Source organism: Sciurus vulgaris (assembly GCF_902686455.1).
Source record: "Sciurus vulgaris genome assembly, chromosome: 6".
NCBI lineage: Eukaryota > Metazoa > Chordata > Mammalia > Rodentia > Sciuridae > Sciurus > Sciurus vulgaris.
Window position 1 is genome coordinate 140,042,117 of NC_136466.1, and position 25,976 is coordinate 140,068,092.

At 34.6% G+C, this 25,976-nt stretch overlaps 1 protein-coding gene across 1 annotated transcript in view; it reads right to left on the reverse strand.

The window, feature by feature from the left end:
• WDR70 (WD repeat domain 70) overlaps window positions 1-25,976 on the reverse strand; it is a 300,741-nt gene that overhangs the window by 184,015 nt on the left and 90,750 nt on the right. Inside the window, exon 7 of the mRNA XM_079145747.1 lies at window positions 24,201-24,334. Coding sequence (XP_079001873.1) covers window positions 24,201-24,334 — 134 coding nt within the window. The remainder of the gene's footprint in view (window positions 1-24,200; window positions 24,335-25,976) is intronic.

Consider the following 25,976-nt stretch of genomic DNA (forward strand, 5'->3'; position numbering starts at 1 on the left):
ACCAGCAGAAATGCAAATATATGTTCCAAAAGACACACAGGATAGTATTCACAACAAAACTAGTCATAGTAGCACAAAAGTGAAACAATTCAAATGTCCGTCAGCAGAACATAGGTAAGGGGATGTACATTTATAGAGTAGAACACAGTGTAGTAATTAAAATAGAAACAAATTTCTACCATATACAACATGGACAATTACCAATATAATCAAGTAAAAGAAGTCAGGCAAGAACATGGGCTATATTTCTCCATTTTAAGTTAATATTCAAATACAGACCAAAGTAATCTATAGCTTTGTAAAGGAGTCAGGATGAGCAGTGCAGAGTTATTATCTGGAAAATAAGTGTCTGCCACTGATATAAACTATGTCTTTGACCTAGGTAGCAATTACAGGGATGTATTCATTTTATGATTAGTCATCAAGATATAACATTAAATCAATATGTTTTCTAAATGTCATGTTTTAACTTAAAAAATATAAAAATGAGAGACAACTAAGGCAATTTTACCTTAAGGAACTTCAATTCACCAGAAAGGACATCCAATGAGGACACCACCACATTTTATAGTATAATTTAATCCTTAGGACTAGAAAGTTCTCAAGATAAACTAAGAAAGCAAAGTACATGTAATACTTATATGGATTAAAAATTTTTGATGCTCAAATATGCATAATTCTATTTTTAAGAAATATGTGAAAAGTCTACCCATACTAAATTAATCTGAGATTTTATACTATAAAAGGTGAACTTTTATTCATTAAAGAATAATTTAACCAGAAACAGCTAAGCAGAAGAATATTCATTATCAAACAGGAAACAAACATTACCAAATATTCATAAGCACCAAAAAGACAAGAAATAAAAGTCTAACAGAGTTGGGGTTGTGGCTCTATCAGGAAACAAACAGCAGAGAAAAAGTTTAGGTTAGAAACCACTCACTTACTCAGGGTTTAAAGATCAAATGAGATCATCAGGAATAAAGAACAATCAGAAGAGCAGTTCAGCCTGGCCTCACAAAGAACTCTCTTCATTCAGCAGTTTTAGTAATATAACAAACTGCTCTGATGAAACAAGAAGTAACTCCACCAACTACTCTTTAGTAGTTATTGCTCCCAACTCTGCTTTGCCATTATGCATCTCAAATATTCTGTCTCTGCTGCCACTGCTTCTGTTACTTCGAGTTAATTTCCCTCTATTCCTCTAGTCTGTTTATTTAAGCTTTCCGCTGCCTTGTGACATTAATTCCAGAGTTACTCATACTTTGTTTTTCTCATTGTACATCTTTGCTTTGCTCATGCTGCTGTCTGATTCCTTACCAATTATTACACACTCAAAGTCCCAAAGGAAGAGAATAACAAAGACCCCATGAATCATTAGACAGTAGAGTCACAACCATTATGCTTTTTCAAAAGCCCAAGGCCAGCCTATCAATAAGATCCTTTAGGGATATTAATTTATTACTATCCCAGCCCTGCTTATAATATAAATTAGTTTTATGTTTAGACCTGGGTCCCATAACCAAGATATCTCAATAAGTATATGAAAATATTCAAAAGTGCAAAAAATCAGAAATCTAAAACACTTGGTCCCAGGAATTTCAGATAAGGGATATTCAGTCTAGAGTTAGTCCTACTCCATGAAGTAGGAGTAGGTATAATTTGAAGAAAGGTGTGTTGGGGGAAAGGGGGCAAGAGCTATGACATTGTGTATTGATGAAAGTAGCAAATTTAATTTCCTGTAAGAACTGCTCCTTTGTATTCACAATTTGGCTACTTGGTGCAAGAGGCCTAGCTTTCAACCTATCTCAGTTTTTGATATGCCTTAATTCCTAGCTTCTGATTTAAAGTAAGATGTTTGCAACTTTTCCTTTCACTTGAACATTTAGAGGCCATTATAGGGTTATCAATTGGCCTAATTTCAATATTACAATGTCTCAGGGAATGGGGAAGCCTCAGTAGAACAGCCAGTTGGTAGAACAATCCACCAGGTTCACTGACTTATACAGTCATATTTCTTGTAGCCCTCAAACAAATACATTAGGAATATCAAAGGTCATTGGAGCTGGAGATGTAGCTCAGTTGGTACAGCGCTTGCCTCGCAAGCATAAGGTACTGGGTTCAATCCCCAGCACCGCCAAAAAAAAAAAAAAGTCATTGATCACAGATCACTACTAACAGATAAGAATAAAAAGGAAAAGTCTGAAGCATTTCAAAAATTACTAAAATGTGACATACATGAAGTGAGTACAGGCTGTTGAAAACAATGGTGCCAATGGACTTCCTCAACAGGTCACCACCCAACCTTCAATACATTAAAAAAACAGTATCTGTGCAGTATAATAAGCAAAGCACAACCATAAGGCATTCTGTAATGGCAATAGAGAATAGAATAATACAACAACTAAGGAACCTAATTTTTAAGTTTATTTAAATTTACATAGCTACATGTGGCCATGCCTGGTACACTGAACAGTGCATCTGTAGACAATGTAAAATAAAGTAGTTTCACCAACAGAAGATACTTACTGGTCACATATTCATATATGAACATAGGAAAGCTATGCCCAATTCATTCTACTGTCTTTCGTATTCTCATCCCTCCAACTTTCCTATGTTCATATATGAATACACAACCAGTGTAACTTCAACATCATGTACAATCACAAGAATGAAATCCTAATTAGAATAAGTTATACTCTATATATGTATTTGTCAAAATATACTCTATTATCACGCATATCTAAAAAGAACAAATTTTTTAAAATCCTTACTACCTCACAATATAGATGGAAAAAATCTTAAGTAAAGTAAAATATTCTCAAAAACAAAAAAAAATGAAATTCATAAAAATTCATGTAGGTAATGATGCTACCTACTAGTGTTCTTTCTTTCTTTCTCTTTCTCTCTCTTATCTACACCCCCCCCCACATCTCTCTCTCTCTCTCTCTCTCTCTCTCTCTCTCTCTCTCTCTCTTTCTCTCTCTCTCTCTCATATCCCTCTCCCTCCCACCATAGTGATAGGGCCAAGTGACCATGGATTGAAAACTCTGATACCATGAGCCAACATAAACCTTTTCTCATTTTAAGTTGACTTTCCTGTCACAGCAACAGAATGCTAACACAGATATTTAACACAAAAAGACATAAAGAATTCTGGTGGAGAAAAACAGAAAGATCAAGCCCATAATATAAAAATTTCCCACCAAAAATAAAGAACATTTCTGAAAGCTGTCTTCATAACTTCATAAATGTTGGCCTTAGCCAAAATTAAAAATCAGGTGCTAGGCACAGTGGCACATGCCTGTAACCCCAGTGGTTCAGGAAGCTGAGGCAAGAGAATTACAAATTCAAAGCCAGTCACAGCAACTTAGTGAAACCCTAAGCAACTTAGCAAGACATTGTCTCTAAATAAAATATAAAAAATGGTTGGAGATGTGGCTCAGTGATTAAACACCACCACTGGGTGTTTAAAAAAAAAAAAAAAAGTAAAAGTCAGTTCCTTTGTTTAAACTAATAGGCCAATCTCAAAATAAGAATGATTATAACAAAAATTGAGGCTAATTTAGTTCCATTTATTTTTTAAGTTCTTAACTCCTAAGCTGAGGGATCAATGGATTTAAAAAAAAAAAAAAAAAACCATTAATTCATAACACTTTTTTTTCTCTTTTCAAGTCTTGCTTATCTTTTTTGATTTTTTTTATTATTATAAACAAATGGGATACATGTTGCTTCTCTGTGTGTACATGGAGTAAAGGCATACCATTTGTGTAATCATAAATTTGCATAGGGTAATGTTGTTTGATTCATTCTGTTATTTTTTTCCCTTCCCCCCACCCCTCCCACCCCTCTTTTCCCTCTATACAGTCCTTCCTCCATTCTTGCCCACCTCCCTAACCCTAACCCTAACCCTAACCCCTCCCACCCCCCATTATGTGTCATTATCCGCTTATCAGAGAGATCATTCGACCTTTGTTTTTTTGAGATTGGCTTATCTCACTTAGCATGATATTCTCTGATTTCATCCATTTGCCTATAAATACCATAATTTTATCATTCTTTATGGCTGAGTAATATCCCACTGTATATATATATACCACAGTTTCATTATTCCTTCATCAATTGAAGGGCATCTAGGTTGTTTCCACAATCTGGCTATGGTGAACTGAACAGCTATGAACATTGATGTGGCTGAATCTCTGCAGTATGCTGACTTTAAGACCTCTGGGTATAGGCCAAGGAGTGGGATAGCAGGGTCAAATGGTGGTTCCATTCCAAGTTTTCTAAGGAATCTCCACACTGCTTTCCAGAGTGGCTGCACTAATTTGCAGCCCCACCAGCAATGTATGAGTGTACCTTTTTCCCCACATCCTCGCCAACACCTGTTGTTGCTTGTATTCTTGATAATTGCCATTCTAACTGGGGTGAGATGGAATCTTAGGGTAGTTTTGATTTGCATTTCTCTTATTACTAGAGATGTGGAACATTTTTTCATATGCTTGTTGATTGCTTGTAGATCTTCTTCTGCGAAGTGTCTATTCATTTCCTTAGCACATTTGTCAATTGGATTATTTGTATTCTTGGTGTAGAGTTTTTTGAGTTCTTTATAGATTCTGGAGATTAGTGCTCTATCTGAAGTATGACTGGCATAGATTTTCTCCCATTCTGTAGGCTCTTTCTTTGCATTGCTGATAGTTTCCTTTGCTGAGAGAAAGCTTTTTAGTTTGAACCTATCCCAGTTATTCATTCTTGCTTTTATTTCTTGTGCTATGGGAGTCCTGTTAAGGAAGTCTGGTCCTAAGCCGACATGTTGAAGATCTGGACCTACTTTTTCTTCTATAATCTGCAGGGTCTCTGGTCTGATTCCGAGGTCCTTAATCCATTTTGAGTTGAGTTTCGTGCAGGGTGAGAGATATGGGTTTAGTTTCATTCTGTTGCATATGGATTTCCAATTCTCCCAGCACCATTTGTTGAAGAGGCTATCTTTTCTCCATTGCATACTTTTGGCACCTTTATCTAGTATGAGAAAATTGTATTTATTTGGGTTTGTGTCTGTGTCTTCTATTCTGTACCATTGATCTACCTGTCTATTTTGGTGCCAATACCATGCCGTTTTTGTTACTATTGTTTTACAGTATAGTTGAAGTTCTGGTATTGTGATACACCCTGCTTCACTCTTTATACTGAGGATTGCTTTAGCTAATCTGGGTTTCCTATTCTTTCAGATGAATTTCATGATTGCTTGCTCTATTTCTGTAAGGTACATCATTGGGATTTTAATTGGCATTGCATTGAATCTGTATAGCACTTTTGGTACTATGGCCATTTTGACAATATTAATTCTTCCTATCCAAGAACAGGGAGATCTTTCCATCTTCTAAGGTTTTCTTTAATTTCTTTCTTTAGTGTTCTGTAGTTCTCATTGTAGAGGTCTTTCACCTCTTTTGTTAGATTGATTCCCAAGTATTTTATTTTTTTTCGAAGCTACTGTGAATGGGGTAGTTTTCCTAATTTTTCTTTCCAAAGATTCATCACTTATGTATAAAAATGCATTAGATTTATGAGCATTGATCTTATATCCTGCTACTTTACTGAATTCACTTATGAATTCTAAAAGTTTTCTGATGGAATTTCCTGGTTCCTCTAAGTATATAATCATGTCATCAGCAAATAGGGATAGTTTGAGTTCTTCTTTTCCTATTCATATCCCTTTAATTTCTTTGGTTTGTCTAATTGCTCTGGCTAGAGTTTCAAGGACAATATTGAATAGAAGTGGTGAAAGGGGGCATCCCTGCCTTGTTCCAGTTTTTAGGGAGAATGCTTTCAGTTTTACACTATTTAGAATGATATTAGCCATGGGCATAGCATAGATGGCCTTTACAATGAACTCATAACACTTTTTTCTTCTAGGAACAGAACATACAGAAAAAACTAAAATTCATGCCTATCTGTTCACACCTCAATAAAATTATTTTTCCTGGCTGATTCTTAAATTCAAATCAGATACTAATCAATGAAACTGGTTTTCTGCACAGCCACCACTAGTTATAAACTACTATTCCAAATTTATACCTACCACTTCTCTTAAAATATTGAAAATATAGCTAGTAGCTTATGGCTGGGGTTGTGGCTCAGTGGTAGAGCACTTGCCTAGTATGTGTGAGGCACTGGGTTCAATCCTGACCACCACATAAAAATAAATAAACAAAATAAAAGTATGTATCCTTCTATAACAAAAAAATATTTCTTAAAAAAGCCATTCTTAATATATAGAATACGGGTTTCAATGACAAAGACAATTCAAAGAAAAATCTGAGTGGGCTCCAAGATTAGAATGTGTGACAATACAAGGCATTTCATTATAAGGACTAAGATCAGCATGTCAAGGCACATGAGAAACTGAAGCTCCAAACCAGACACCCAGGAGAAAGGAACCTAGAAAAGCAAGGGTGGAGCCACTGCCCAGGATCTCCAAAAGGAAAAGCACCTCTGACCTCATGGCATCCTTTCTAAAATACTGGGAAAGAATAAGGTCCTTAGCAAAATTCTACTAAGATCACAAATTTAAATGTACCTTCTTAGGAGGTAACTTATTGGCCTTAAATTTGTCCATTAGAGAGAAAATTATATGTTTGACCAAATTTGCCAATTATCCATCTATTGTCTCTCAGATCCAAATTCACCCATCACTACATGCTCTGACAAAATGGATTTGAATATTTTACTTTGCCAGTTGACATGATGCTAATTTTGTCAGTAGAAGGTACTAGAAAGAAACTGTAGAAGGGGGTTTCCTTCCAGAGTCTAGTGTGCTCCTCTTGGCAGGCTTCTGTATTACATATGGCCTTTTTAGCGTTCAGCTCTAGCAACGTGTGTAGTTTTCTCGACCATCAGGCTCCTGAAGTGCACAGCAGTCGCCAAGACCTAGTAGCTTCCCCAGTACCTCGCTCAGGCAGTGCTACAGCAGAATCTGGTGAGACAGATTGCTGGCAAATTCTGCCATCACAGCACCATAGCCATGTCCCTATGTTCTGTGTGCCACATCATGTTCTCTCAGAAAAGATCTAGATCTCAATCCCAGAGGCTCTTCTTTTAATGCTATATCTCTACCCCAGGGGTATACACATATTCTTTTATCTCATATTCTGTAGAGTTCTCTTTACTTTTTACCAGCTAATCCTCGTTACTCTAAGCCTCTGTTATGGTAATTCTTTATATTAAACTTTTCCTATTCAAATTACATGTGATTCATCTTAATCTTTATCCTAATCAACGTATCAAATATCAGTCAATCAATCAGGGAACTGAGAAAATGAGAACCTATTTGAGTCTGATTTGATTTTTTTTATATATATACACAAACACAGCAGATCTTTGATCATTACAAAGTTCAGACGAGTCAAACAGGTCTTTAAGAATGGAACAACTTGCTTAGTTCACAGGACATATCTTTATGAATGGCACTCCTATTTGGGAAAAGTATTCATTTCTTCACCAATAAGAGACTGAGTGCTATAAATGATCACTATTTTTTCTGGTGGTTAATTATTTTTAGCGGCAAATAAAAGTCTAAAAAATAGGAAAATTTAAGAAGAAGGAACAGAAAACAGTCAGTGGTTTCATTTCTAATTGCTCTACCAAACTGTTCTATTTACATTTGAAGGGAAACAATCAGCAACCCCACACTAATATTCACTTGGCTTCTTAACTCTTTAGGAAAACTCTGAATGGTTTCCCTTTCTCTCACAGTCCTTGGGTCCTTCATGTGCTCTCTAGTCCACTTTGCCAACATTAAAATGAAATGGAAACATTCAGCATCAAGCTTACCATTCCTGTCCCACTTCTCTCTTAACTGCTTAAGAGAGTTAAGAGGACAGAGTTAAAAGGACAGGATTAAGAGTCATTAGGCACAGTACTAAGGAGAATTAAAGGGCTTGTTCAAGGGGTACAACATCTGCTCTCAAATTCCTGCCTAAACAACTAAGATTCGGATCAAAGAGAAGAGAGGGAAAGCCAATCTGACAGTAAACTGGAGTCATGAGGAAGTGAATGTTCTCTCAGAGAGTAACTCTGACACCAGAGAAAGGCTTAGTGACATTACACAATTCCTTTCTGTGAAGTTACTCATGGGGAAAGGGGGAGTATATGAGTGTAAGTAGAGGGGTGTGGGAAGGTGAAGACTAAGGATCCTTTTAAGTAGTTTTTGCTCAGCTAGCAAAACAAGCTGGGACATGCAAGACAGATAAACACAGCTGTCTGGGGTTGTCACTTGGGGCTCAGGAGCCAAGGTGTCCTGCCGTAATGAAAAGTGCACCGGAATGTGAGTCAGAAGTCCAGGGATCCAAGTTCTCTCTCTGCTAACCATCTATGTGATGATAAGCAAGTCCTTCAACTTCACTAGACTCGGTCTCCCAGTTTTACGGAAAATCAGTAGATGAGACTAAATGGCAGCATTACACCAGAGTGTTCCGGAGTTGCAGAGTTCGTGCTTGGTTATATAACTTTGCTGAATCCTGGTTTACCCCACTGAAAAAATGGAATAATAATTCTTAATTTATAGAACTGGGACAAGGATTAAAATATATGTTAAAAAGGCACCTAACACAGTCCTTAAAATAAGTAGTTACTATTGCTACTTCCATTAAAGGCAGGAAGCCTTAATTATTCAGTATTGACATCATTTTTTCCAAATATTTTTGATCGGCAATAATTGAATTCACAGATAAAGAACCTGCAGAAATTGGAAACTTAACTGTATTTGATCAAACAGCCTATTCCTTTCCAGGTGAGTGTGTAAGGGTGGGCATGTGTGTATACACAATGTATACCAAGACACACACACACACACACACACACACACACACACACACACACACACACACTCAGCACTTCTATACTAGGAGAAAGAGAGAAAGAGGGAGGGAGAAAGAGAGAACCCGGTACCGAGACCAGGCCAAGAATATAAGAAAATCAGAAAATACTAATTTATTCCAGTCTGAAATAAATCTTCAACATTGTAGATCTTAAATGTGAAAAGATTTCCAATGCAAAACTAATTTAAAACATATCACCTATTGGTTTAACTGACTAAAGATTAGTAAGCTAGGAGCAACCTTAAAAAATCATGTCAAATAAAATAACAAAATTAAGCCACATAAACTTTTTATTCAGGACTATGTGCAATTTTCCTAAAAGTCCACAGTATTTTCTTTACTTTAAAATGGACTATAAATGTGATAAAAGGGCTGGGGATATAGCTCAGTTGGTAGAGTGCTTGCCTAGCATGCACAAGACCCTGGGTTCAATCCCCAGCACCACCCCAAAAAAAAAATTGTGATAAAAATTTATCAATCACTCAATCAGATTAATAGTTCTATTACTTTACATAATTTCATAGTCAAGTTTCATACTAAAAATAAGCTAAGTCCCAGAAACAAGGGACCTAAGTAATAAATAACAGATTTTGAAGTCTCCTGAGGGTTAGAGAAGTATTATCAAAAACAGTCGACTAAGGCTGGGATTATGGTTCAGTGGCAGAGCACTTGGTTGGCTTGTAGGAGGCACTGGGTTCAATTCTCAGTACCACGTACAAAAAAATAAAGGTTCATCAACAACTAATGAAAAAAATTTAAAAAGAAAAACAGTCAACTAATGAGGATGGCTAATTAACAATTAAGTATTTTTTTCTAATCATTTCAATAGTTTCCTTCATGACAATATTGATACTTGGAATAATCCCTAAGTCTTACTTCTAGCAGCAGAACAATAGGGGCCTCAGCATTTAACAGTGAATAATAAGTACCAGTGGAGCAAATACAAGGAAGACCCTACTTCAGAGAGTCTCTCTGAAAAAGAGCTACTTAGGTGAAGCATGAGAAGGAGCTAACCATGTTTGTGAGAAGAGGAGCAGGTAGAAGGTGGAATGGAAGAGCACTGTAAGCAAAACACAATGTGCTCTATAAAAATGCTACAGTCATTTGTTCTAGAGCTTATGAAAACAAGGGAGAAGAAACAGAGATTCAGATCAGAAAAGATTTTACAAAACATGCCAAGGCATTTGGATTTTATTCAAAGTGCATCAAGAAGACATTAAATGAATTAGGCATGAATAGCAAGGAAAACCCACAAAGAGACTGCTGTAGTATTCTAGGTTAGATATAAGCAAGGAAGGCTTGAGGGCATCCTGAAGGAGAGGTTTTAAAGAGACTAGAGAGGTGGGAAGAGTGTACCTGCATGGAGTACAGGTCTGAATAGAGAAGGACTAAGCAATGGAGGAGGAGGAGAGTGGGAATACTGAACTGACTGTAATGAAGCCCTCACGTGAAGAAGTAATAAGTATAGTCAGAAAGATGAAAACGTTCATAAAGATCTTTCAAAGATCAGAAGAATATAAACCTAAGACTTTAGAAATTAAAAACTTATAAAATGTCACCCAAAATATTTTATCAATATAAGGTTGCTTCTGCAGAGGGTGCAAAAAGAATATGAGTAAGAGGTCCTTGAGAACTTAAAAAGAGGAAATATAATCGATTTCTATGGAAAAATTGCTGTGTGTGGAAAATATCAGGCCTTCCCTATTCCAAATGTAAATAACACAAAACCTACAAAAATAAAAATGGGTAAAATAAAAGGACTATTGAAGGTAGAAACTATCCTGAAATTTGTTTGAAAAAACCAGACTGATTAGAAAAACACCTCAACACTTTCCAAAAGGTTCCAACAGCCTTCTGTGAAATTATCCCAGAAACCATGAATTCTTAAGGAAGCACATTCTCAAAGCAACAGGCTGTCCTTACGGAAACAGTTATTCCAACAAACATTAGGCAGGTGGCAGCTAAGAAAGATGTTCACAGAGGATATGAGGGTTGATAAAACAAAATTGTACCATCTAGCCAGGAACAGCTTCCACAAAAAGCAAGCATCTGTCATATTGAAAAGAGACTCCCCTATACATATTACTCCCAGACCCAGCCCCATTCCCCTGACAACGAGCTAGGAAAGTAAAGAGATGTAACAAGAATCTATTTAGCCCCTTCTTACCAAGCAGGGAGAATAAGTATGATGATTAAAATAATAAAGGGTTGTGAAGAAGATTCTAGTGTAGAGATCAGCAAATTTTCTGTACAGAGCCAGATAATCAATATTTTAAGCTTTGTAGACCACCTATGATCTCTGCCATACATTCATTGTTTTGTTTTGTTTTTTTTTTTTTTAGGTTTTTATTTTTCACGACCCTTGGAAATTGTCAAAATCATTCTTAATTCAAAGGTCATACAAAAGTTGGCCATGCATAAGAGCTAGCCATCTGGCTATAGTTTGCCAATCAATGTTCTAGAACATAAAAGACAATATAATTGTGAAGCTTTTTAAAAGGACAAAGACATTTCTGACTGTTTTATTTTGTGCTAAAAATAAAATTACATAAAACATACCTGTGGCTATTATACACAAAGCTATGACGGATAAACTTGTTTCTTGGTCATTTCCACATAGGTGAGTATATCTCTAAGAGAAGTTTCTAAAAGTGGGTTTCTGGGTCAAAGCATATCAGGTGTTCATAATTTGAAAGAGAATGACAGATTGTTCCCTTAAGATGATAGCAATTCACACTCCCACTGGCAGTGGGATGCCTGAAAATCCTTGTGCTATGATTTGATTATCCCCACCAAAACTCATGTTGAAATTTAAATCCCCATTGTGAGCTATTAAGTGATGGGATATTTTAGGGGTGATTAGAACTCTCATGAATGGATTCATCCATTCATGGAACAATGGATAAATGAGTTATCTTGAAAGTGGGTCTGCTACAAAAGTCAATTTGGCTCTCTTACATATGCACCCCTCTCCCCATGTGATGCCCTATACCACCCTGAGACTCTGTAAAGCCCCTACCAGTCCTGTATAATACATTTCTATACTCAGGACAAAGCCTCTCAAACTTTCCCCAATAATCAAAAAACATAAAATAAATTATATATTACAGAAATGGAATTTTTCTGAAAACGGCTTTTCTTCCCACTTAACAAGTATCTGTGGAAATTTTTCTATCTAAAACTCAAGAGAACACGGTTTATACTTATATAAACAGAAAACAGACAAGAACAGAAAATAATATTTTAAAGTGCACTAATACACTTCTTCAAAAGACACAATTATTAAGAAAATGGAAAGCAAGTCACAGGCTGGAATATTTGCAATATGTATATCTTATAAAGAACTCTAACAAGCAACCCAAGAAAAGTAACCTAAATTTTAAAATGGGCCAAAGTATAGGGCTGTTGCTGTAGCTCAGTGGTAAAGCATCCACCAAGCACATGCAAGACCCTGGGCTCAATCCCAAGTACCACTTAAAAAAAAAAAAAATGGGGTTAAAGAATTCAAATGGACATTGATCAGAGAACATATATATAAATACATGAGGACATAAAAAAGTGTTCATCATCACTAAGCATCAGAGAAATTCAAATTAAAACTCGATGATATATCACTATATACCCAAAAGAATGACTAAAGTTTAAAATATTGATGACCTCAGTGTAGGTAGGGGTATGCAGTAACTACAACTCTTATACATTGCTGCTAAGAAAGCAAAAACAATACAGCGCTCTGGAAAAATTAAGCAATTTCCTATAAAATTAATCTGCACATATCACACCAATTGCTTAGGTATTTACTCAAGAAATGAAAATATTTGTCCATATAAAAAGCCTGTACAGAACTATAGAACCTTCAGTCATAATTTCTAAAAACTGGAAATAAATCAAATGTCTATGAACCGGTAAGCAGATAAACTGTGTACACTCATACAAAGGAAATTCATACAGCACTAAAAGGGAACAAAACTACTGATGCAGTCAACAACAAAATCAGATCTATGGTTGCCTGGGACTCAGGAGAAAGGATTAATTGCAAAGTAGCAGGAGGGAACTTTTGAGGATAACAGACATTTTCCTTGGTTGTGATGGATGTAATATGACTGCATTCATCAAAATTCATAGAATTGTATATTTAAAAAGAACGGATCTTACTTTATGTAAATTATGCCTTAATAAATGGCTGGGGTTGTAGATCAGTGGTAGACCACTTACCTAGCACATGTGAGGCCCTAGGTTCAAGCCTCAGTACCACATAAAAATAAAAGTAAATAAAAATAAAGGTATTCTGTCCATCTACAACTAAAAAAAATTTAAATAAAAATAAACTTTTTTTTTTAAGAAAAGTTCATTATGGGTTGAGAATGCAGCTCATTAGTAGATTATGTGCTCAGCATGTACAAGGCCCTGGGCTCAATCCCAAGTACCAAAACAGAATGTATACACGTGTATTACATACATATACATATGCAAAATAAAAGTTTATTAAAAGTAGTAAGAAATTTAAGGGCTGGGGTTGTGGCTCAGTGGTAGTGTGCTTGCCTAGCATGCATGGGGCCCTGGGTTCCATCCTTAGCACCACATAAAAATAAAGGTATCGTGTCCACCTACAACTAAAAAAAAATTTAAATAAGGAACTTAATTAAAAGAGTAGGAAATTAATAAAGTAGATTGGCTTAAGAAATATTCACAAATTGTAGCAAAAAAAAAAAAAAAAGTAAAGAGAACAGAGTCACAGGGAAATGGAGAATGGATAACAGAGAGCCAAAACTAGATAGTCCAAACTTTAAAAAAGAAAAAAAAAGACAATTCTGATTGTCAGAGGTACAATCCAATTTTGTTTGTTTGTTTTTCTTTCTTTTTTTTTTTTTTTTTTTGTGGTGCTGGGGATCAAACCCAGGGCCTTGTGCTTGCAAGGCAAGCACTCTACCAACTGAGCTATCTCCCCAGCCCAATCCAATGTTTCAATACTAATAAAATCTCAGAAAAAGGAAAGATAAGTAATAACTTGAGAATTTAGACATTGGAACTCCCTCATATTAAATAAATACTAAGCTGTTACTATTTTCTGAATGCTTAGGTGGTAGGCACTGTGCCATGTACTTTATAAACATCATTTCATTTAATTATCACATCCAAAGAAAAGGATATTATTAATTTTATTTTACAGACAAGGAAACCAAGGATTAAAGTAATTAAATAACTTGCTAAAGCCATATGGCAAATGAATTGGCCAAGAAAGAATTCAGATTCAGATTTATGACTCAGAATCCATGTTCCTATGTGAATAGAGCGCCTATAGTGTGTGTGAAAATCTTTGCCATCTGCACCTTAGATAAAGCACTAATCTCCAGAAGAACTCAAAAAACTTAACACCAAAAAAATGAATAAATAACAATGAATAAAGGGCGAAGGAACTGAACAGATACTTCACAGAAGAAGAAATACAATTGGTCAACAAATTCATGAAAAACAATGTTCAACATCTCTACCAATTAGAGAAATGCAAATTAAAACTACACTGAAAAAGGAAAAAAAGCTATATTGAGATTTCATCTCACTCTAGTCAGAATGGCAATAATCAAGAATACAAGTAACAATAAATGTTGGTGAGGACATGGGAAAAAAGGAACAATCATACATTGCTGATGGGACTGTAAACTGGTACAACCACTCTGGAAAGCAGTATGGAGATTCCTCAGAAAAGTTTGAATGGAACCACCATTTGACACAGTTATCCCAACTCGTCAGCATATACTCAAAGGACATAAAATCAACATACTACAGTGATGTGGACACATCAATGTCTATGACAGCCCAATTAACAAGAGTTAAGTTATGGAACCAACCTAGGTGCCCTTCAATAGATGAATAGATAAAGAAAATGTGGCACATAGGCACAATGGAATATTACTTAGCCATAAAGAAGAATGAAATGATGGCATTTGCCGGTAAATGAATGGAACTGGAAACTATCATGCTAAATGAGATAAGCCAATCCCAAAAAACCAAAGGCTGAATATTCTCTTTAATATGCAGATGCTAACTCACAATAAGTGGGGTGGAGAAGGAAGAACAGAAGTTCACTGGATTAGACAAAGGGGAATGAAGGGAAGGGAGAAGGGAGAAGAGATGGGAATAGGAAAGACAGTAGAATGAATCAGACATAACTTCTCTGTGTTCACATATGAATACACAACCAGTGTAACTCCACATCACGTACGACCACAAAAATGGGAAGTTACACTCCATGTATGTTTGATATGTCAACATACATTCTATCATCATGTATGTCTAGAAAGAACAAATAATTTTTTAAAAATTCATGTTTTTAGCTATTATGTACATTTGACTCTATAGTAACATTTAACTGAACTAAATTTAACATAAACCAAAGTGCTATGGAAAAGAAGGCGGGGAATACTTCAATGGCAATCTGGGAGAGAATAAAATTTCACCCCTTTACAGTAAGGCTAACACAGAAGACAGTGTATCATGGCTGAGGCACTGACTCATCATTCTTATGTCTAGTAATAGGAAATAGTTAATTTCTGAATGTAGGACTGACTTAGAAAGGCAAAGTAATAGATAAAGGTGTTTGGGGTTTTTTTCCCTTTGAAGTCTTGAACTGTTTAATCAAGAAACTGATATATACATGCCAAGAAATGCAAATGTTATTTAAATAGTGGAATCTGCTCAATGACAATTTTAATATAAAATTAATGAAAAAGCATAAGACACAATAAAATTCATCACCAATTTCCTGAGAATACATGCCCTATCTTTGTTTTTTAAAAACTAAACAGATGAGTCTTAAGCTGGTAGCTTAATGCATCACCAACAGTGCAATCAAAAGCCTTCTGTTGTTTATGACAGTCAGGGTGTCCCAGGCTTATAATCTCAACTACTGGGGAGGATTAGGCAGGAGGATTCAAAACTAAAAGTCATATTGAATAATTTAGTGAAACCCTGTCTCAAAATAAAAAATACTAGGTGTTGTGACTCAGACCTTTAATCCCAGCAACTTCTGAGAATGAGGCAGGAGAATCACATGTTCGAGGCCAGTCTCAGCAATTTAGCAAGATCCCGTCTCAAAATAAAAAAATGAAAATGACTAGGGATGTAGCTCAGGGGTAAAGCACCCCTGAACTCAATCCTTAGTACAAAAAAATTTTTTTAATTTTTTTTCAAAGCACATTCTGTTCTTTTTTTGCCCCAAACTAGTAGGGTTTAAGCCAAAGATTTTAGATCTTCCTCCACAAAAAAAAAGAAAATTTAATGCTTCCTCTGTTCTCTAAGAGACAGGTTCATAGTGCTCAATTACCTTTTTGTACACAACTAAAAATTTTTGAAGAAAAACAGGAAGTCATTGAACAATTATATATAATAGAATATTTTCTGAAAATTTTGTACTATATGGCAGCCACTGTTCTAAATGGTGGGATACAAGTAAACAAAGACAAAAATACATCATCTCTGCCAGGTGTGGTGGTGCTGAACCGTTTATAGTCCCAGCTGTTCAGGAGCCTGAGGCAGAGGTATCATTTGAGTTCAGAAGTTGTAGGCCAGCTTGAACCGAGGAAGGAAGGAAGGAAGGAAGGGAGGAAGGGAGGGAGGGAGGGAGGGAGGGAGGGAGGGAGGGAAGGAAGGGAAGGAAGGGAGGGAGGGAGGGAGAAAGTGGGGGAGGGGGGAAGAAAGAGAGAGAGAGAGTAAAGGAAGGGAAGGGGGGAAAAGAAGAAAGGAAATAAACCATTTCTAAGAGTTATAAGTGCTGTTCTACAAAGAAATAAATCAGGGTAAGAATCAGATGGCAGTGGAGATAAGAGAGTAATTGTTTCTGATAGGCTAGATAGGAATGGAACTAAGACATGACCCAAGAGACGGTAGTGCTGGTTCTTAGTCAATAAAATAAAATTCTCCAATTATATAACTTGAAGACAGTTATAGAGGGCAGCAATTACTAAGAAATTAAGTAAAAAGCTTTATTAAGCTTTATTAAGCTTTTTACAACAAAAAAAAATAAAAAAACAAAAAAATATATTCAGGTAAATAGTGTATACCTATTAACGCTTTCTACTGAATAATATAGATAACAACTCCACAATGACCTCTATGCAGACTATGCCAACAATTCCTCTCCAGTTACTAAACCATAAGAAAGCCCTTTCATTCCCAAGACTATCCTGGAAACCCACTCATTTTTAAACTGACAGCATGTTATCTTCCAATTGTTTCTTTCCTATTGGTGATATCCAAAATTAACTGCAAACAAATAAAAGCTTGGTGCTAAATAGAGTAGTTAGATGAATTTAATTTGCTTCACAAGTAGATCTCAATCAACAATGGGTAGTGATATCTGTGGGGAAAATGCCACATGTGGCCAAATGGTTACTAACTCTGTAACAGTTGCGAAATTTATTAATTTCAAAAAACAAAAATTAGTAAGAAAACTTATAAAATAAGTCTACCATTCACTAATAATTATTAAAAGTTCATTTAAAAATATTTTGTTGGTGGCGCATGTCAGTAATCCCAGCGTCTCCGGAGATAGAGGCAGGACAATCACAAGTTCAAAGTCAGCCTCAGCAAAAGCGAGGTGTCAAGCAACACAGTGAGACCCTGTCTCTAAATAAAATATAAAATAGGGTTCAGTGGTCGAATGCTCCGAGTTCAATCCCTGCTACCCCAAAAAATAAAAAAATTAAAAATTAAAATAAAAATATTCTGTCATTAATCTGGACTCAATGAGTTCTTATTGAGGAGAAGAAAGTCACAATGACATGATTTCTGAAATTTATATAACTGTTTCCTTATACCATCAAATAGTACAGAAGAAAACAGACGTACAGGAGGAATATATGTATTATATATACAATGGTAGATCACCAGACTATAAAAAGAAAGTGTTGATGCATGCTACAACATGCATGAACCTCAAAAATATTATGCTAAGTAAAAGATGTCAGACACAAGAACCCACATATTATATGATTCCATTTATATAAAATGTCCAGAAAAAGCAAATCTATATAGACAGAAAATAGACCAGTGGCAGTCTAAGGTTAAAGGTAAAGACTGACCACCAATAAATGAGGTTTGTTTTATAGATAAAGAAAATTAGATTGTGGTAATGGCTGCATAATTCTAAAAGGTTACTAAAATTGAATCACACTTCAAATGAGTCAATCTAATGGTGTATAAATTAAATCTCAATAAAGTTATTTTTAAAATATTCCGTGATTGTATGATTGTCAAAATTAACCACAATATATGCACTAATAAAGAAAGAACAAGTAAAATATTTTGCAAACAATTTCATATTGATTACATGTTGAAAGAATAAAATTTTAGATGTTGGATTAAATAAAATATAATATTAAAATTTAAAATAAAAGTAAATATTAAAACAAATAAAATTCAAATTGACTTAAGATGTTATTTGCTATAATTCACAGAATGAAATAATATCTTTACTGTAGAATAAAATGATCACATCTTTCTACTGTAGTCCTCAAATCCATCATTAGATCAGAAAGTTAATGAATTACTACTCATTGCTTGCCTTATGTAGGCACTCATAGCTATAACCTTTCCTCTTAGAACTGCCTTCACAGTGTCACAGAGGTTCTGGTATGCTATATCATTATTCTCATTTTATTCTAGGATTTTTTTAATTTCTTCCTTGATGTGAAATAAAATTTAAAAAACAAAAGGGCATGGTTCACTATCTTGAAATTTTAGTTTAAAAAGAACAATTTCTTCTTAATATTGTAATTTATCAATCAAACTCGAGTTGCCAGGCACAGCAGTGCACACCTGTAAGCCAAGTGACTTGGGAGGCTAAGGCAGCAGGATCAAAAGTTCAAAGCCAGCTTCAACAATGGCAAGGCACTAAGCAACTCAGTGAGACTCTGTCTCTAAATAAAATACAAAATAGGGCTGGGGATGTGGCTCAGTGGTTAAGTGCCCCTGAATTCAATCCCTGGTACCAAAAAAAAAAAATAATTGCCAGGCACAGTGGCACAAAACTGTAACAAAACTGTAATCCCAGCCAGTCCTACGAGACTGATGCAGGAAAGTTGCAAGTTTGAAGTCAGCCTTAAACTTAATGAGACCCTGTCTCAAATTTTTTTAAAAAGGGAGGGTGGCTGAGAATATTAGCTCAGTGGTAAAGCACTACTGGATTCAATCCCCATTACTCAAAAATTAAAAAAAAAGTCAACTGGTGATTGGTCATTGTGCTTTTGTTATTCAATTCATGTACATACAGCAAAGCATGTTGTTTTGATGCTCCTTGTCTCCCAGGGATAAATCCATGTGAAATCTTCCAAAACGGATAATCAAAACTGAAATTTTGATTTCAATTGACAATTTGACAATACCAAAAATCTTAATACAAAAGAAGTCAATTAGCACTGCTTGTGGATGATATGATCCTATACTTAGACAATCCAAAGAGCTCCCCACCTGAAGATTTCTAGATCTAATAAACAAATTTAGCAAAGTAGCAACTTACAAAATAACATAAAAAAATTAATAGCTTTCCTACATTACAATAACGGATCTGCTAAAAAGAAATCAGGAAAACAATTCCATTCACAACAGCCTCCCAAAAGAAATGAAACATCTAGGAATAAATCTAACCGATAAAGTAAAAGCTCAACAATGAGAAAGAAATTGAAGAAGACACTAGAAGAGAAGATGAAAAGACCTCCTTGTTCATGGATAAGGAAAATTAATATTGCTTAATTTGCCATATCACCAAAAGCAATATACAGACTCACTACAATTCCCATCAAAATACCAATGACATTTTTCACAGAACTAGAAAAAAAAGTCTTAAAATTTGTTTTTTAAGAATAAAAGATCCAAAATAGCCACAGCAATTCTAAGGGGGAAAAAATGCTGGAGGTATCATAATACCAATTTTACACAAATATGTTACTAGCATAAAAATGAACACAGAGACCAATGAAATACAGTAGATTAAATATAGTCTCATCTGATCCTTGACAAAGTGCAAATAATATATGCAGGAGAGAAAACAGACTTTTTAACAAATAGTGCTGATAAAACTTTATATCCATATGTACAAGAAAAAAATTAAACCCCTTTCTCTCACCCTGCAAAAAAAAAAAAAAAAAAAAAAAAATTCAAAATTGATTAAAGACCTAGGAATTAGACCCAAAACTTTGCAACTGCTAGGAGAAGGGAAAAAAAACAGGGTCAACAGTCAATATTCCAACCCCCTCCATAGGACTCCTAAAGCTCAGGAAATAACACCAAGAATTAATAAATGGGACAGCACCAAATTAAAAAGTTTGTACACAGCTAAGGAAACAACAGTGTGAAGAGAGAGCCTACAGAATGGGAGGAAATCATTTTCAGTTTCTCTTCTGAAAAAGGATTAATATCCAGAATATATAAATAACTTGAAAAACTTACTATGAAAAAAACAACCAATCACAATCATACATGGGCAAATAAACTAAACAGATACTTCCCAAAAAAGGAAATATAAATGACCAACAAATATATTTAGAATGTTCAATATCCCTAGCGATCAGGGAAATGCAAATCAAACTATACTGAGATTTATTTCCCTTCAATTAGAATGGTAGTTAGCAAGAAAAAAATAACAAATGCTGGCAGGGATGTAGGGGAAAAGGAATACATAGTATTGGTGGGACTGTGAATTAGTATAACTACTATGAAAATCAGCATGTAGGATCCTCAAAGAACTAGGAATGGAACTACCATATGACACAGCAATACCACTCCTTTATTGGTATTTATCCATACTCAGCATACTATGACAATACATGCACATCCATGTCTATAGCAGTACAATTCACAATAGCCAAATTACGAAAGCAGCCTAGGTGTCCATCAACAGATGAATAGACAAAAAAAATGTGTTATATATACACAATCAAGTTTTATCCAGTCACAAATAAGCACGAAATTGTCAGTTGCTAGAAAATGGATGGAACTTGAGAGCATTATGTTAAACGAAATAAGTCAAACTCAGAAAGTAAAAGGTACTATGTTCTTTCTCATAGGTGGAAAACAGAGAGAAAAAATTGGGATGTAGGAAGAGGGAATCTCATGAAAATAAACAGGAGTCCAATAGAGTAGATAAAGGGGACTGGGGGAAGAAACGGGGAGTTAATGGAATTGACCTAACTATGTTATGTGTATTACCAATATATAACAATGAATCCCACTATTATTTACAATTATAATGCACCAATAAAAGAATATATAAAGGAAAAATAAAGTGAGCATACTAGTGTTAGCAATACATGCACACTCATGTTTATAGCACAGAATTCACAGTAGCCAAATTATGGAAGCAGCCTAGACGAATGGATAAAGAAAATGTGGTATATATGCACAATGGAGTTTTGTCTGGCATAAAGAATGAAATTATGTCATTTGCTAGAAAATGGAGAGAACTTGAAAGCATTATATTAAGGGAAAAAGGCAGATTCAGAAAGTGAAGGGTCATGTTTCCTCTCATATGTGGAAGTTAGAGAGCAGAAAGGAAGAAAAATTGGGAGCCCCATAGAGGAAAGGTACCAGGTGGAGGGAGAAAAGTGGAAAAAAGGAATGGAATCAACCAAATTGCTATGTGCACATACAACTGTGTAACTACTATGTATAATTATAATGCATCAATTAAAAATGTATAATTATAATGCATCAAGAAAAATTGTAATGCTGCACAACAGGGATTTCACTTCTTGCAATCTGCTCTTGAGAAACATTCAATTCAAGTGACCAGTGGAGTACAAAGATAATCATTATATCATTTATTCACAACAGTGAAAAAGTAGTCATAATTCTACAGTTCATCAATGAAAGAATAACTAAACAAGGCAAAGGTTCTAGAAGTATGACCCTCAGACCAGGTGTACCAACAGCACTTGAAAATTCTTATAAATTCTCAGAGCATACTCATATCTAAAAACTTAAATACTCTAAAACTTCTTCAGATGGTTCTGATTTCAAAAATCACTGAACTGTTATATGTAGTATGCTGTGTAGCACTTAAAAAGTATGTATGTACTTTTATTAAATAATATTAAGCAATATTCAGTAGGGAAAACATTTTAGAATAATCATCTGTTACCATTTTTATAACAAATACTGAATAACCATCTTTGATAGGTACATATGTCTTTTGATAACAGCATGAAAAAACTTCGAAGATTATACATGATAAAACATTGATGACACCTAAAAGCAGATTAAAATGCAGATAGTCAAGACAAAGCTTTAGTTTTAATTTCTATATGAGAACATATTTATGTATTGCTTGATTAGTTAAGTTTTTAAAAGATGGGAATAGAGCATAGAGACATTTTTTAATTGGCCCCATATAAGAAATTCATAACTTCAATTACTTAAGTAATTAAAAACTCTTTAATATTATATGAAAATTGCATTCCATTTACATTTTTCTGTATAGAGGACATATCAAAAGATCTGTAAACTTAGGATTATGACTCTTGAACCGACGTATCTAACTATAGGTCTATTATTGAAAATCTGCAAGGAAACAAGGAAATTGAAAGGTAAGTGACTAACAGATGGAATTAGAGAAAACAGTACTGAGCCTCACCAATGGGACAACAGAAGACTAAAATCTAGAAAACCACAAATCCAGTACTAATACTGGACAAAGGTATAAAACGAATTATTATAAAGATTTCGAAAATACCAAAATTGGAAGATACAATAAAATCAAGCTGTACATACCAATGTCTGACTGCCATATTCAATAGGCTATTAATTAAATGAGAACTTATGGTACATTCATCAAATTTTCAATTGGTAAAAAAACAAGGATTGATTATTAATATGTTGAGTCCTAGAATCAGAAGCTGGAATAATGACCCAACAAAACAAAGACAATGAAATCGAATGAAAAAATATAAATATACATCATGCACTACTACATTTTACTTTTTTCTTTATTTAAAAATATGCATTAAGTTTGTGGCTCTTTGGTGGTAGTTTTCCTGTTTTTGACCTTACATGACATATTTTTAAGTTCAAGCCTACTTGTTTCCATGATAGTTTGTGTGTGCTGGATTTGGCCACTTAAAAGTCAACTCAAGGGCTGGGGATATAGCTCAGTTGGTAGAGTGCTTCCCTTGCAAGCACAAGGCCCTGAGTTCAATCCCCAGCACAACCAAAAAAAAAAAAAAAAGTCACCTCAAGATATGCACTGTCCAACACCATAGCTAATTGACCAAATGTATTTAAATTCTAGTTAAAATTAATTTTTTTTAAAAATCATTTACTTGAACTTAGTAAACACATTATTAAGTATTCAGTAACCATGTGTGACTACTGACTACCATAACAGATGGTAAAGACATAAAATACTTCCATCAGCACAGGAAGTTCTATTGGATAACCATGCTAGATGACTGGATATCAAGGGATGACCAACAATGTCAATCAATGAAAAAAGCTCTTTTTTTAGAAGAATATCAGTAAATAACTGTGCATGAAATTATAATTAGAACATCACCAATTTATAACTGATTCAGGTAGGAATTCTCAATGGATGATAAACTCATTTAAGTGAAAGGATGACAAGTATATGGATATTTACATTATACCAAGGTATTACTCCACAAAGTTCTTGCCTAACTCAAGTATAAAACAGTCACTTTACAATGAAGGAATCAGATATTATCAACTTAATCTAGGAATCAATCTTAATTTATTATTAATAACTGAACTACTTAACAATAGAAGCCACTTGATATGATATAATATGAATTATGATCAAGTTTTTGATCTTCTGTAGGAAATACTGGAGAAGAGACAAAGGAACAAGTAAAACTATAACATAAGGAAACAACAATATGCAAGATCAGATATGATAAAAAACAGATAAAGAGGGTTTACTAATGGTAGCAATATATAAGGCCCTTTCTGACATAAAACTAGCTGACCACAGCTGGGCACTACTGCATGAATCAGTACTTGGACACTGACTAAACATGTCATAGATAAAAAATAGGATTACAAAATGTTTACTAGAGTTTTTTTTTTTTTTTTTTTAAAGGTACAATTTATAAAAACAACAAAAGACATAAAATGCCTTTAAAACATCAGTTAATAAAACTAAAGGAAGAAATTTTAGGTTCATTTTACTTTCATTTGAATATTGATAGCGGTATACAGTCATCTAAAGTTATATTTTGGTACAAATCATTAAAGATGAAATTCAAATGACAACAGCACTACCTCCAAATATAAAGACTTTAAGTCAAATATGAAGATATTAAGTAAGTGAATTCATACCATTCACAGGGCTGAAGGGATCGAAATGCCTTAAAAGAAGCATCCATTCCAGCAAAGTCCCAAAATTTAACATCGTAATCATATCCTCCAGTCACCAAACGGGCACCTGAGGGATCCAGACCCAAAGCAGAAACCTGTTAAAAACAAACAAACAAAAAAACCTAATTGGAACAAAACCACCTTCAGTCTATTATAACCATTCCTTAACCTTACCCCCTATCTTATATGAACAGGAAGCACAGACAACCAACTCCTGTTACTTCTGGAAAGTGAAAATGAACAGCACCTTCTATATTATAACTTTTTATTATAAGCATTTTTTTAAATTAAAAAAATAAGTTTTTAAATTTAATCTAATTGGCAGTTTTGTCCCAACTAATTAACAATGCACTCAGAATAGCTGCCAGCACTGTAATTCTACATGATAGACTAAATTGCTTTAGTAAGTAGAATTCTCAGAAATAATTCATCTCTCTTAACACAGTTTTGAGGTTTAAGATAATTTAAATACAATTGAATGAAGACCACATGAATCTAAAATCACCAAATTGGGCTGTTTTAGTCAGATATTTTACTGCTGTGACTAAATCATCCTACCAGCACAACTGCAGAGGAGGAAAAGTTTATTTGAGGGCTCATGGTTTCAGAGGTCATAGTCCATAGAGGGCTGGCTCCATTCCTTGGGGCTTGAGGTGAGGCAGAACATCATGGTAGAGTATATGACAGAGGGAAGCAGCCTCACGTGAGATCAGGAAGCAGAGACTCCACTCACCAGAAACAAACATAAACCCTATAGCCATACCCCCAATGAACCACTTTCTCCAGCCACACCTCACCTCCTTCCAGTCACCACTCAGCTAATCCCATCAGTGATAATTTCACTGATTAGGTTAAGACTCTCACAACCCAATCATTTCTCCTCTGACCTTCTTGCATTGTCTCACAAGTGGGCTTTTGGAGGACACCTCACATCCAAACCATAACATGGCTAAGGGAAATATTTAGTGGTTGAGCACTTGTCTACCTTTCCTGAGGCCCTCCCTCAGTTCAACTCCCATCACTTCTAGTTAAATAAATATATAAAATCATCAAAATGAGCAATTCCACAATGGGAGCTTTAGAAATCTACTGAAGAAACTAGGAGAGAATAAAAATTATCTTGTGCATATGCTAATTGACAGTATATTCACCTTAAGCAATTAGTTTTAAAGTTTAATTTATAACTTACTATAATAGTACTTATATCAGTTCCACAAAATATTTGCTTCCCATGTGAATTTTTACAGGTCCAATTTGTATGTGAATACCCAATATGTAACACAGTATTTCTGAGCTATATTTAAGACTGTCAAGGCAAGAAATCCCTGGATCTACTGCCCTCTCAGAAGGAAAGAACTGTATCAGAAGTATTTAATGTAATTACTACTTGTGAGGTAGTGACACTACCAACATTTTAAATAAAGGAAACTTCTAAAAATAAGTCCTCCTAATAAATATACTTAAAATATAATCACTGTATATAATTAGAATAATCAAATAGAGGCAAAATAAATTAAACTCATTTCTATTACTACCTACAAACACTGATTTCAGAATGTAAGGGAATTGTATATAAGTAATAATTTATTACATGTTAAAATTAGAAATGAAGTAAAGCATACAAATGAGAAATGATTTTTTAATGTTGAACAATAATGTCTTTAAAAAACAATCAAAAATCGGAATAGCAATATTCAAGAATACAAGCAACAACAAATGTTGGCGAGGATGTGGGGA